The 13,944-nt window shown below is 38.9% G+C and overlaps 1 protein-coding gene across 2 annotated transcripts in view; it reads left to right on the top strand.

The window, feature by feature from the left end:
* The window catches only part of LOC107084174 (actin-binding LIM protein 3-like), a 60,081-nt gene that overhangs the window by 14,948 nt on the left and 31,189 nt on the right, over window positions 1-13,944 (top strand). For both annotated transcript variants that reach the window (XM_015373885.1, XM_015373884.1), the window contains exons 3-7: window positions 2,472-2,655; window positions 3,798-3,910; window positions 5,610-5,736; window positions 5,924-6,017; window positions 6,404-6,491. In XM_015373885.1, the coding sequence (XP_015229371.1) occupies window positions 2,472-2,655; window positions 3,798-3,910; window positions 5,610-5,736; window positions 5,924-6,017; window positions 6,404-6,491 (606 nt within the window). The remainder of the gene's footprint in view (window positions 1-2,471; window positions 2,656-3,797; window positions 3,911-5,609; window positions 5,737-5,923; window positions 6,018-6,403; window positions 6,492-13,944) is intronic.

Below are 13,944 nucleotides of genomic sequence, written 5' to 3'. Positions count from 1 at the left end.
ATCCATCCATCCATCCATCCATCCATCCATCCATCCATCCATCCATCCATCCATCCATCCATCCATCCATCCATCCATCCATCCATCCATCTTCTACTGCTTTATCCTGCGCCAGATTGCGGAGGCAGCAGTCTAAGCAGTGATGCCCAGACTTACCGATCAACACACACCTCCTCCAGCTGTTCTGGGGGGGACCCCAAGGTGACAGGTCAGCTCAGAGACATAGTACTGCAAGCGTTGGGAGCCTTGGGAGGTGTTCCAGGCATGTCCTGGAACACCTTCCAAGAGAGGCGACCAGGAGGCATGCGGAATTGATGCCCAAGCAAAACGCCCCAGTGCATGCTGAAGGTCCTGGTTTGATGAGGCCAACAGGATAACATCCTCTGCAAACAACAGAGATGATATCCTGAGGTTACCAAACCGGACACCCTCCGGTCCCTGGTTGCGCCTAGAAATTCTGTCCATAAATGAACAGAACCGGTAACAAAGGGCAACCCTAGTGGAGATCAACATGAACTCGGAAAGGGACTGACTTACTGCCGCCAATGCAAACCAAGTGCCTGCTGACCCTCACAAAACGCTTAGGCCTGCCAGGTCTGACCGGCTTCTTCCCCTGCCAGAGGATCCAGCTCGCCACCAGGCGGTGATCAGTTGATAGCTCAGCCCCTCTCTTCACCCAAGAGTCTGAGACACATGACCAGAGATTAGATGAAAAAACTACAAAGCAGATCGACCTCTGGCCTAGAGTGTCATGGTGCCACATGGACACCCTTGTGCTGGAATATGGTGTCTGTTATGGAAAAACTGTGATTAGCTCAGGTTTAGATCCGGGAGGCCGTTCCTCCCAATTACCCCTGTCCAGGTCTTACTATCGCTACCCATGTGGGCATTGAATTCCCCAGTAGAACAATGGTGGTCCCAGTTGGAGCACCATCTAGTACCACTCCCAGGGACTCCAGGAAGGCCGGGTACTGTGCACTAATGTTGCGCCCGTAGGCCGAGAGACCTGTCCCCAGCCCAAAGGCATATGGACGTGACCCTCTCGGCCACTGGGATAAATTCCAACATGTGACAACTGAGCTGGGGGGCAATGAGCAAGGCCACCATGGCCTGCTTCCTCTCCCAGCGAGGAACGCCAGAGAAGTGGAGTGTCCAGCCTCTCTCCAGGAGATGAGATCCGGAACCCAAGCTGTGTGTGGAGGTAAGCTGAATATACTGTATCTAGTAGGTAACTCAACATCCTGCACAAGCTCAGACCCCACCCCCAGCAAGATGATGTTGCACATCCCTAAAGCCAGAAGCTGCGTGTGCTGACCGGTTCATCAAGGGACCCTACCTTGACCGCCACCCAATTCTCTTTGCACCCGACAGCTACAGATCTGTCTGCGGTTGGTGGGTCCACATAATTTGTTCGGGCTTGGCCCCATGAGCCGGCCCCCATGAGCAAAGACCCTGCCACCAGGTGCCCACATGCGAGCCCCAACCCCAGGCCTGGCTCCACGGTGGGGCCCTGACTGCGCCATGCCATGCAACATCACGGTCTTTGAATTAACTCTCTCTATAAGGGTTTTCTGAGTTGCTCTTAGTATGACCTGTCACCTAGGACCTGTTTTCGGTGGGAGACCCTACCATGGGGTATAATGCCCCGGACAACACAGCTCCTAGGACCATTCAGGCACTCAATCAACCCCACCATGTTAAGGTGGCAGCTTGTAGGGTTTTCTTTTCAAAGAGTTTAATTTGATCTATATAAATGCAGCCAGTGGAAGAACCACAGGGCTAACATTATTGAACCGTAGTGCAGCCTGTTGATCACTCCATTTGACTAGAGTGCCTGGAAAACTGGGTTGTCCTCTAGGGTAAAGCTCTAGAGTGGTTTGGATTCAACTTGAAGGAAAGGAACTTTTTCTTTTTGTGGCTAACTTTACATCCAAGACCACATCTATTTATGTGTTTGAGAGTATGTGTAAGAGAGTTTCATGGTGTTTTTGTGAGACATTCAAATTATAGTGGTGAGAAAATTTAACATTTTGTCTCATTTGGCCTCTCATAATAAACACATAGTGTGCAGTTTCCTATTAAACTGTTACACAGCAGTCCCTGCATTAATACATAAGTGTATGCAGCATTATACATAATGGCTGCTATGGTGGATAGCCTTGGCTTAAAATGTTGGAAGGAAGAAATCAAGGCACTCAAGAGTTTACAAAAAAAAGTTTCAGGATTATTTTGTAATTTTAGATTAGATGGATTGGACTGGTAGTATTTAATTTAGCTTAAAACTAAAGCTTTTATATCAAATAATGTATATATATGTTTCTGTCCATAAATGCTGAAATTTAATACTACCTTCTGGATCAGTCATATTATACCTTCCATGCACTTATCCATTTAAAAATTGCTTCTTCAGTTCGTTAATGTTTCTAGGAAACAAAACAAACCACTAAGGCAATGTCCTTTTCTTTGGACAGTGTGTGGCTGCGACTTGGTGCGGTCAGGTTTCTTCCACCACTCTGGTGAGTATATCTGTACTGAGGACTACCAGCGCCTGTACGGGACCCAGTGTGACAGCTGTGACGAGTACATCACTGGAGAGGTGGTCTCTGCAATGGGGAGGACGTACCACCCGCACTGTTTTGTCTGCAGCGTCTGCAGGTATGGCCAAGCTTTACTTAATAACCTAAGATAAGATAAAAACATACATCTACATAAAGGTTTAGAAGTAACAAATGCAGAAGTCATGTCCTCACTTGACTAATAAGTGTCTAGAACTATTAAGTCTCTTGTCCTCATACTATTTTGCCTTTTCACACCAAAATCATCACCAGAATGATGATAGAATATAATGTTGATGTTTAATATTGAAGTTTTAAGTGGACAGTATTGGACTATTGGAAGTTACCATCACATTTCCTGCTTTTCTAAGAATACTGTTAACATTCAGATTGGTGCGGCTGCTTCTGTCATGCAAACGCTGCACCAGTCTGTTGTGGTACAGAGAGAGCAGAGTAAAAAGGCAAAGCTCTCAATTTACCAGTCGGTCTACGTTCCTACCCTCAACTATGGTCATGAAATCTTGATCATGACCAAAGAACGGGATGCAGGATACAAGCAGCAGGGCTTTTACTACAGGGTAGCTGGGTACTCCCTAAGAGAAAGGGTGTGGAACGCTTATCGGGGAGAGGCTCAGAGTAGAGCCATTTCTCCTCCACGTTGAGAGGAGTCAGCTGAGGCGGCTTTTTTGGATGCCCCCTGGACGCCTCCCTCTGTCTCCGTGCTGGCCTGAGCGGCTCAGGCTTCCCCCAGCGGAGTTTGCAGAAGTGTCTGAGGAGAGGGTCTGGGATTCTCTGGTGACACTGTTGCACCCATGTCCCAGTCCTGGATAAAAAGAACAAGACAACAAATGTTAACATTCTCTTTGGATGCTGTTTTTTTCACAGTTGTTTTATTTTGAATTGAATCTAAAAATTATGTTAATAAAAGTAAACCTCTTTGACAGAAAAATCCATCTATTGGGAAAAAAAAACCTCTAAGTGTTACTCAATACCTCTCCTCATAACCCACTTAAGCAATATAAGTATTATCTATGTAGTTCATTCAGTTAGTCCATCTGATCACAGTTTATTATTTTTAAATTATCTCCATTGTTATTATTAGTAATTATATGCACATTTTACATTTGAAATGCATTTGCAAATAAAACCTCAGAATGTATTTTTTTTGAATGATTATTGCTCCACAGAGGTTATTTTCCTGCTTGCTTTGAAATCTATTTAATTTGCACTGTGTGTTTTCAGGCGTCCATTCCCAATTGGAGACAGAGTGACCTTCTGTGGGAAAAAGTGTGTGTGTCAGCAGTGCTCGCGCTCTCTGAAAAAAGACAAGCCTGTTAAGATTCTTGGACCGAGCTGTAAGAACCAAACATGCACACTCTGACACATGGGCACCTACAGCACACGCTGCTTTATGCTGTTCCTAGATTCCCTTTGAGTATTTTGAACAGGGGAAATTAAGAATTAAAACAGCAGAATAGTTATAAAAACCTCAAAAAAAGAGTAAGCCAAGGGAAACAATGAAACAAAGCAATAATAAAATGCAGCTTGGTTCACGTTCAATACTCTTTATTTAAATCTTACTCCAATCACTAATGAGGTTAAAAGACAGAAGTTGGTGGATTTTTTTATATCAATAAATGTGGAAACAACACATCTAATAATTGCTGCTGCTTGTTTTGACTGATATGCTTTATTCTCCTTTGTAATTTTCTCTTTATCAAGTAAGAAAAATATTGAGATACATATACAGTCAGAATGCCAAAAAGCAACAAATGTTTTTTGGTCTTTTTTTGTTTCAAATCATCAACCAGATTCTCTTCTCAGACAAAAACAACATGTATTAATACAAAATCCTACAAGGTTAGTATCATTCTTAACTAATTACACTTAACCAAGTAAAACTTGAATGAGCAAAACATCCACATTTTCCAAGGAAATGGATAAAGAGAGACTAGATTTTATTTAAGCCCTTTCTTATAATTCTGCACACTTATTTATCAGTGGTAAAAATTGGCAATATATCACAATATAGTATCAAGGGCAACATTAATATATTTTTGTAATACTATAGTGCCCTGCCAACAAGCGGATAGGGGTTTAATCGTTATAGAATTAGATACTGAAGCGTGTGTTTGGCTTTAAATGTTTTTTTTTTCTTTACATTTGATTGATTCCATATTCTGAATCATTATCATCTAATGTTATATTATATCAGCATTTTTAATTAATATGATAATCGTCTAAAAAAAGTATCACAATATTTGAAATAAAATATTTTTTCTTAGACCCTTTATATTAATACATCTATATTGATTATGGTTCGATATAATATACACACTGAATCAGGTGAGAAGTTCTTCTTTATCTCTAATTTATTATAAGACTCCTTAATCATTGCAGATACTAACTTTCCCTCTTCCCCAGAAAGCACTAATTCTGCCTAATTCTGAAAAGATGAGTTCTGTTTTTGTCTTATTTATTGTTAGTATATTGATGTAAATGATTAATTATAACTGTAATATTGTTTTCAGTTTATGGTTAATATACTAACAAAAAAAAAATGAAGTTAGTTAAGACATTTCACCAGAGAGCATCACTGCTGTCAGCTGTCAGAGTATGTTGCAGTGGCCATGGGTGTGGCAAATGATTGCAATTTTTTGTAAAAATTGAGCAAATTCTATGTTACACTGATATATTGCTTAGCTTTTTATAGATTAAAGCAGGTTCTTCATAATATATAGTTCCATCTGATGTATTTATTCACCTCCTATATATGAGTGTTTCAATGATGAAAATATCAATATTCAACCTGACCAAAAAGAGTCAAAATCCCTAAAGGAATGTACTGTAGCTACATGCTCTGAATGTGGCCTGTGCTTCAGGTCGTCTCACAGCTTAGTCTTGGTCACTCCATCTGTCTGAAACAGTGTGGTATTTCAACAGGAGAGAGGGATGGAAAGGAATCTAGGAGAAGAATGAAACCAGATGAGGGCTTAAAGACGTTATGCCTTTCCTCAGTTCTTGACTTCCTGCCTCTCTTGTCCTGCTATCCAGACTGTGCAGGCTGCAGCCAAGAGATCAAACAGGGCCAATCTCTGCTGGCTTTGGAGAGGCAGTGGCACATCACTTGTTTCAAATGTAGGACGTGTGGCTGTACTCTCACTGGGGAATACATCAGCAAGTAAGTGGCTTCATCTTTTCTTCATACATTACTACAGTTAGCCCAAGCATGAGTCAATAACCACTGTGGGAATGGGTATCGGTGATATACCATGTTCGAATAGCTGTTTATGAAATGAATGAAGAGCAGTACGACTATTGCAATAACAGTGGAGTAGAAATGATATGCAAATCCTTGTTACTGGCAGAGATGGGATTCCTTACTGTGAGGATGACTACCACGCTCAGTTTGGGATCAAGTGTGAAGGCTGCAGCAGGTACATCAGCGGCAGGGTGCTTGAGGTAAGAGCTTTTGTTGCTGTTCTTGTCTTGATCACCTGAACTTTATTCATCTTTAATTGTCAAGCCAACAATGTAACTGTTGATCAGACTATGTGTGTGAAAAACTAGTAATTTTTGATTTCAAATGTATACAAGAGATACATCTGAGCAGGATCTTTTAATGCTGCAGGAATTTATCTTGAAAATACAACCTTCTCTGACGAAACTTATGATCATGCAAAACAACACTCCTATCTACCAATCTGCCTTTTTTCTCTCTAGTTCTCTCTATTCATTAATTCCACTGTTTCCTTCTATCAATCATCACTCTATTTTCCTTTGTGCTATCCCCTTCGGTTCTAAGTGACTCTTTGATGTCTTTTCTTTCTTCCTTCCTGCTCCTGCAGGCCGGAGGAAGGCATTACCACCCGAGTTGTGCCAGGTGTGCTCGCTGTCACATGACGTTTCAAGAAGGAGAGGAAATGTACCTTACGGGTGAGGAAACTGTTTATTATTAATCTATAAGCAAATAGGCCATATTGGTTTGAATTATGATTATCATGAAAATAAATAAAATATTTATTTTCCTAATATGTTGTCAAGCAAATACAAACATGCTTCCTGATTTAAACCTTTAATAGACATCATAATATGAGCTACTAATTTAATTGTGCACTGCAAGAAACCAGATGCCCTATGAGTGATGCAGCTTCTGTGGAACTGAGTGTGTACATAAAGGTGTGTATGTCTGTGTTAAGCTGAGCTTAAACTCGGGCCATGGCGACGTACTGGGATGTCCTAATGCTGAGATACATTGGAAATGGAGCAATGCTCAAAGAGGCTTTAGCGTCCTCATGTGAAATGAAAAATATAATCAAGACCTGTTTCCTTCAGATAACTTTTTGGCAAAAACATGGCAGAATAGCCGAGGGCATCTGGATCATTCCAACTGTTGTAAACATTCAAGGTCATTCTTTTAATTTATGAGAACAGAGTCAGTAAGAAACGTCTGTCACATCAACTCTCCAGACACCACAAAACCTAGAAAGTACATACATATATATACACATATATATATATATATATATATATATATATATATATATATATGTGTGTGTATGTATGCATTTTCAAAATGCACATTTTTTATACATGTTTTATCTTTAAATAAAATTATCTTCAAGTGAAAAGTTTATAAAAAGGAAAAAACTATTGTTTGCTAACAGGATTTTAGCAAGTTAAAAAAACTCAATATTAGCAACAAAAAAAAGACATTAATTTCGTTAATTTGATATCCTCTTAGCAATGATCATCATTCCTAATCATAACTTGAAAAATAAGAGAGACAGGATAGTATCAGCTGCAGATTGTGCATTCTTGGAACAATAACTTTGTGAACAGCAGCCATAAGACTGTGACACTCAGAGAGAGGCTGTTTATAATATAATATAAGTAGGAATTTTAGCACTGATTAACACAGACAGTTTCATTTTTACTACTTTTTTTTGTAGTATTATTATTTTCTTTTACAAAGAGTAGACTTGTATGTTCAAAAGTCACTTATAGAAAACTGCAAGGCAACATTACACCCCCACAGCCCCTCCATCTGTAAAATGAATACTGGCTCACCAGAAGAAAATACTAGTGGAGACACTGCTAACAGCAATGGTGTGTTGGAATGTACAAAATGCAAGAAAATGTCTATAACCAATACAAAGTTGCAGTGATGGTGATAAGGTTTTGTTTGTATGACTTAAGGGACATGGCGGGGGGTGTCGGCTTGGGGTGCGGGCCTCTTGTAGGAGATGCTTTACGGGGTTAATCTTGTCCTGGTTTTGGGTCACATAGTGTGGCTTGATGGCGTCTGCTCGGTAGCATAGGGTGTTGTCATGCTGGGCTGTTGCCTTGCTGCCGCGATATGGAGAGCTTGGGGTTGAAGTTGTTTGCTGGGCTAACACTGGCTGGGTGTATTGTCATCAGCCCAGCCGCCCCACCCAAAAACAAAGACATTTAATATAACATCAGTAAATAAAGTTTTTTTCAGTTTCACATTATTTAATAGTTTTAATTTAGTGAAATTCACTTTCAGTTCAACACATTTAATTTCAAATTTGGACAGATTCTGATAATTTCAAATGGCACAGGTTTCTCCACATAGGTTTTCCCCCAAAAAATCTATTTGATTGGTTAAATCCGAATATGTTAATATGTACATTGAATATTCTATGGAATATTTCCCTTCAAATGCATTAAATGTCTTCAGTCCTGTTCTGCTCATTTTAGAGACACAAACTGTGTGTGCATTTGGTTAGTAGGTCAGCTTTGCTATTCACTTTGTACACATGCTAATCTTTAAAAGATCAGGGCCTTAGAATTGTGAATGAGAATTTACTGTATGTTTTTAAAGAGAAAATCATCAAAAAAGATACTTTAAAGGGACTGGATAAATTGTAAATCACTGTATAAAAGTTTATAGGTTTTACATGAACCTCTAGATCTGCAAGCACTACTGAAGTTACAGTAGGGCTGAACAGTATGTACACACTGTCCAAGGACTAAAGTCAATTACATTTTATCCTTCACTTGTGCTGATGGGGTTCATTACTCCATGTTGTCTGTGTCAGAGTAATTCTGATGGTCTGACTGCATCAGAGGTCCTTTCATCCAGGTCTCTGTTAAATCAGAGAAATGTTTTTTCTTTTTTGCAGAACAGATTTATTAGAAAGGATGCCATAAGTATTAAAATGCTTTTCTTGTTACACGCAGTTTATATATTATGTTGCAGTTTTAAAATGTTAAAGAAATGAACAAAATCTTGTTGCATGCAGGATATGTCCAGAGAGGAGAAGAATGCAAAACATGCAGACTGCACATAGCAGGAGATGATGGGCCAGATAGACTGGAGGATGGTTGAACAGGGCAGAGCAAGAATCATAGTATAAATCACAATCCAGAATCAGAGAGCCGATGACTGGCTGTGGGAGTCTGGTATATATGGGCAGCAGAACAGGTGCAGGGAATGAGCTTGATTTAGTTGCTACTGCGAGCAGCTTGCAGGTGCATGAGATAAAGTTGATTGATGCCGAGCATGATGCGTGCAAGAATCCAGTCAGTCAGCCCAAACACATCAGAACAGGGGGTGGTTGCATATTTGTGGTTAGGAAGACCAGTAAAGTGTGTTTTACCTCACGTATAAAATGCATTTAACACAAAAGTGCACTTACAAACAACACACATTTTTAGTCTTAATATGCATATTGGGATACACAATGTTAAGTCCCTTGCTCATCAACAGATGAGATTTCAGGGATTGTCATATAAATGAGAACTACTGCTCCTAATTGAACAACAGATGGCTGCTACTCTCGATCTTGGGAGTTGATGTTATATTTGATTTATTTTTGTTTCTTTTTCTTTCCATATATGTTCCACATGTTGAAATGACAAAAAGCTATTTTAAAGTGCTACTTTTATTATAAAGAGAAACAAATATTTGATCTTCTTATCAAAGTGCAAAGAAAAGAAAACACAAAAGTCACATAAAATTTTGCAGGATAGTTCTAGACATTGAGATTCCAGTATTTAAGATTTACTACACATCAGTTATACCTTGAATCTTAATTTAGGAACACAGAATTTCAAGCAGTAAATAAAATGCAAAGAAATACCACCGTGGCATAGAAGAGTTTATAGTTTTGTAAACATTAACCTTACAAAGTTGCAATTTTAAACATGTTTTTTTCCATATGAACTTGACTTAAACCATCCACAAAACTAGATGTAAAGACAGAAAACTTTAAAAAGATTATGTTTCCCAGTTAAACAGGGATTGAAGCAGCTGGAATAAAAAGTAGAGCTGCTTTAGCCGTAACATGTGGCTGTAACACAAAGTCGCCACGCAGGTTGACACCTCCTGTTTCGCCTCATTGACATTCTGCTGGGCTTCCTCTCAGAGGCATCAGTAAAAAAAAAAAAGAAAAGGCATTTGCATATCACATTTTAAGTCTGTTAGAGCGACAGTGTCGTAGATCTGTACAGGAAGTACATGTATGTATATCTGACCAAAGCTTGCTTTTAAATTTATCCATATGCATTGATGTACATGCATGTATTGCTATTGTTTAAATGGGACTGTGTGTTTCTACTCAGTTACAGTAAGCTGCCCCAAGGTTATATTTGCTCCATTTGATGACTTCAGCCATGAAGGACTGAACTATCACCCTTGTAAGACAAGTGTAATTAGGACACATGCACACCGAAGCTGGAAGACACATACTGTAGGCACGTACTGTCTCCAGTCAATCTTAAAAGACATGTCGTCAATAGCAAATAGCATCAAGATTTTTTTTATTTTTTTATTTTTTTTTGCCTTGAAATTATGGTTTGTACATTTTTAGGATACCATGGCTGTAGTAATGGGCAAGTGAAAAATGTTATTTAATCAATTTTACAATTTTGTAATCATGATTCATCTAATATTATTGATTAAATACACGTTTAACATAATGAGCATTTCTTTAATCCAGATTAATGTCATTCAAAGCTTGAAACACTAAAGGGTTATCAAATCTGGCTTCTGATCTGTTCATAAAATTTCTAACCAAAACTTAGTGGGAACTGGAGGGCTGGTAGGGCTGGAGCTTTGCTTTCATTCAGAATCAGACGTTATGTGAATCCAGACGCAATGAAATTCAACATAACAGCTTTACACGTAATAATTAATTTAACAGCTAATATTAGATTTTAAAGAACTGTTTTTATTTTTATTTTTTATTATCTTAACTAGGGCTGTAATTAATAATTTTTTTCTTAATTGATTAATCTGTTTTTCATCTTAGACGCAAACTTTTGCATTACTACTCTAAGTAGGTCACTCTATAAACAAAAGGTATGTTTTAGAGTCCCTATACTCCATTTAACGATTAATCAATTACTTAGTTAATTTAGGATTATTTCAATAATCGATTAATTGCGATTAATTGTTTCAGTCTTAATCTTGACTGTTTTCTTTATTCTTCTGCTACTACAGTCCAATGAAAGTGTATCAACCTCATACCNGCGATACTTGGGTCACGATACGATATTATCACGATATCGCAGTATCACTATATATTGCAATATTTTCTCCAGCTATCAAAATCAAATGATGGTGGTACAGAGGTAGCCAATTTTCCTATCAATGTTTTATGTAACCATTTTTTTTTTTTATCAATACCAAGAAGTGAAAGATCGATATTATATTGGGCAGCCGAATATCACGATATATCGCCAAAACGATTATTTCCCACACCCCTAGCTGTAATATTTTTTTCTTAATTGATTAATCAGTTTTTTTCATCTTATTTGCAAACTTTTGTTCAAATTACTACGCTAAGTAGGTCACTCTGTAAACAAAAGGTATGTTTTAGAGTCCCTATACTCCATTTAATGATTAATCAATTACTTAGTTTAGGATTATTTCAATAATCAATTAATCGCGATTAATTGCGATTAATTGTTTCAGTCTTAATCTTGACTGTTTTCTTTATTCTTCTGCTACTACAGTCCAATGAAAGTGTATCAACCTCATACCCTTGAACCAATAGACAAAAGAGTAGAAACAGAAAGAAAAAAATCTAGATCGTGGAGTTTCTTTGTATGTTGTTTCCACTAAAACCGTACAGTAAGTGCGTCTTGACAGAAGACCATTCACTTTAAGCCTGGCTCTGCTGCAGTTTTCATCTCCACTCTGCATGCTTGCTTGGTATGAGAGATTGTTGCAAAGTTCACAACACAATTCAACTGCTGTCCACTTTGACAACACACTCCGCCAAAAGTAGCAAATTCAGCAAAATCAATGACTTGATGCAACAAGCTGTGTTAAGATACTAAGAAAAACAAAACTTTTAACCAATCTGTCGGTATAATTTTATTGAGCTGACTCTATAGAGTGCCTTTAGATGACATACTGTAAATTTGATTTATGCTGCATTCAGGTTTAAGTTGAGCTTTGTTGTCCTTCGCTACACTCGCTAACCTCCGCCTGCAAAATAAAAGCCTGGTTTAAGGTTTTACCTTCATATTTTGATTTAATTAACAACATTTGTGAAATTCTAAGCCTTGGTCTTGGTCTTTTTGGTTGAACCAGTTTTGGCTTCATCCCTCGTTTGTGTCTTAGCATCATTTATGTATTTTATGTGTAATTTCTTAACTTATTGTCATGGCTCAGAAGAGAGGACCCAGCATAAAGGTCGAGACAGAGATCTGCAGTAGTAGTGGCTAGGGCGTCTGAGACAGGAAACTCTGCAGGAGAAAAACACAGATTAGTGACCACAATAATCTGACGGAGGATGATATGAATGTGTGAGTCACTAAGCATGGTTTAAAGTAAAGTCTGTGTCGAGAGAACGAGGTTGATACCACCTGGACAGCTGACAAGATGCAGCTGTTGCTGAACAGAGTGTTCCAGACGCCGAAGCGAACAGATCTGACAGGAGATCAGATCCGAGCAGATAAAGGAAGGCAGGATAATCATGAGGGTGAAGTCAGGAGGCAGATCCAGGTTCAGTCCACAAGAAGAAACTGACAGTAGTCCGGAGACAGGACAGGCAAACATAATTCTAGCACAGAAGTTTCAAGAATAACCTGGCACTGATGACTGGGAGCAAGCAGTTTAAATAGAAGCTGGGCAGAGTTAGGCTGGTGAAAGAAATGACCCATCAAGCCAGTCATCAGCGGCAAGATCATGACACTTATTTTTCTACTAACAGCATTTTTCTTGGCATTTATTTAATGTTGTTATGTGTAAGTCTCTTTTTGGTGTTTGCTAGTCTATTTTTTTCAGTATTTATGTGGCATTTGCACTCTATGGACACCATTTAGTTTGACCCCCAACAAACAATAATTTCTTTGAACAATGATGGATTCAGGATCACAGGTGATTAGGTGCAGCTGAGTTTCCTCCCCAGTATACATAACCGGCAGCATTATTGAGCAAAATGCATTTCCTCTGAGGCTGATTTACATATCTCCTTCTTAATATAGAACTATTAGAATGTCAAATGACATAAACAAAAAGGTCAATATTGCTTCCTGGGTTTAACACTGGATGGTCTTATCTAGTCTTCTTTAAATATCGTTGGTGAGACTCAGACAGCTGAGCTCTGTGACTGATTTATCTTACTTTGCATAAAGGTGAAATGATCAAAGAGCCTCATCTCATGACAGAATGAAATGTCCCTGAAAGGAAGTAAGCAGGGCACAGGTTGTGTTAGAGTAGATCAAATTCAGGTGGACAGTTTTCCTGTCAATGAAGGACTTTCTTTGTACAAATGCAGATTCTTCTCATCCAGGACATGAAGGATCTTAAGGCCACATATCTGCTTGGCAGCAGAGCCAAGGAGTGTGGGTGGGACAGGGGTGCACTGAATCACCACGCATGGTTTTGTCTGCAGTATTGATTTTTTTGTGCTTCTGTGTCTGTGTGTGCTTAGATATTGTGAGTGTAGGTTAGATTTCCATTCTTGCTGGTGGTGGTTGTATATCAGCTCGAAGTCCATTCTGCTGGGTTGAATCTCCCCCAGACTCCAGAAAAAGATAAATACTAATGTGAGTACAGAACTGGGCCCATTCAACCATCAGGCTATGGTTATGGGCCAGAACATGTACCGAAAAGTATAAACTGAAAATTAAACTTATATGAAACCCTTCTTTTTTTTTTTTTTTTTAACATCACTAGTCAACCTATTCTCATTATGAGTGCGTATGAAATCGTACGAAAAGTTATGCACCGTAATTTTGTACGTTTTGGACGTTTTTTCGTCGTATGCGCATGCGCATCTGACGCACCATTCACGAATATAGAATATAAATTGCAATTAGCCCTAACCCTGACCCTAACCCCTGCCAGACCAATTAACTACTGACCCTAATATTAGTGGAAGCCATGCCTAACCCTAAAATCTGACCC

The sequence above is a fragment of the Cyprinodon variegatus genome, unplaced genomic scaffold (assembly GCF_000732505.1).
Source record: "Cyprinodon variegatus isolate N-32 unplaced genomic scaffold, C_variegatus-1.0 Scaffold94, whole genome shotgun sequence".
Lineage (NCBI taxonomy): Eukaryota > Metazoa > Chordata > Actinopteri > Cyprinodontiformes > Cyprinodontidae > Cyprinodon > Cyprinodon variegatus.
Note: the sequence above shows the minus strand (reverse complement) of the source record. Positions and strands in the feature narration are given on the sequence as shown.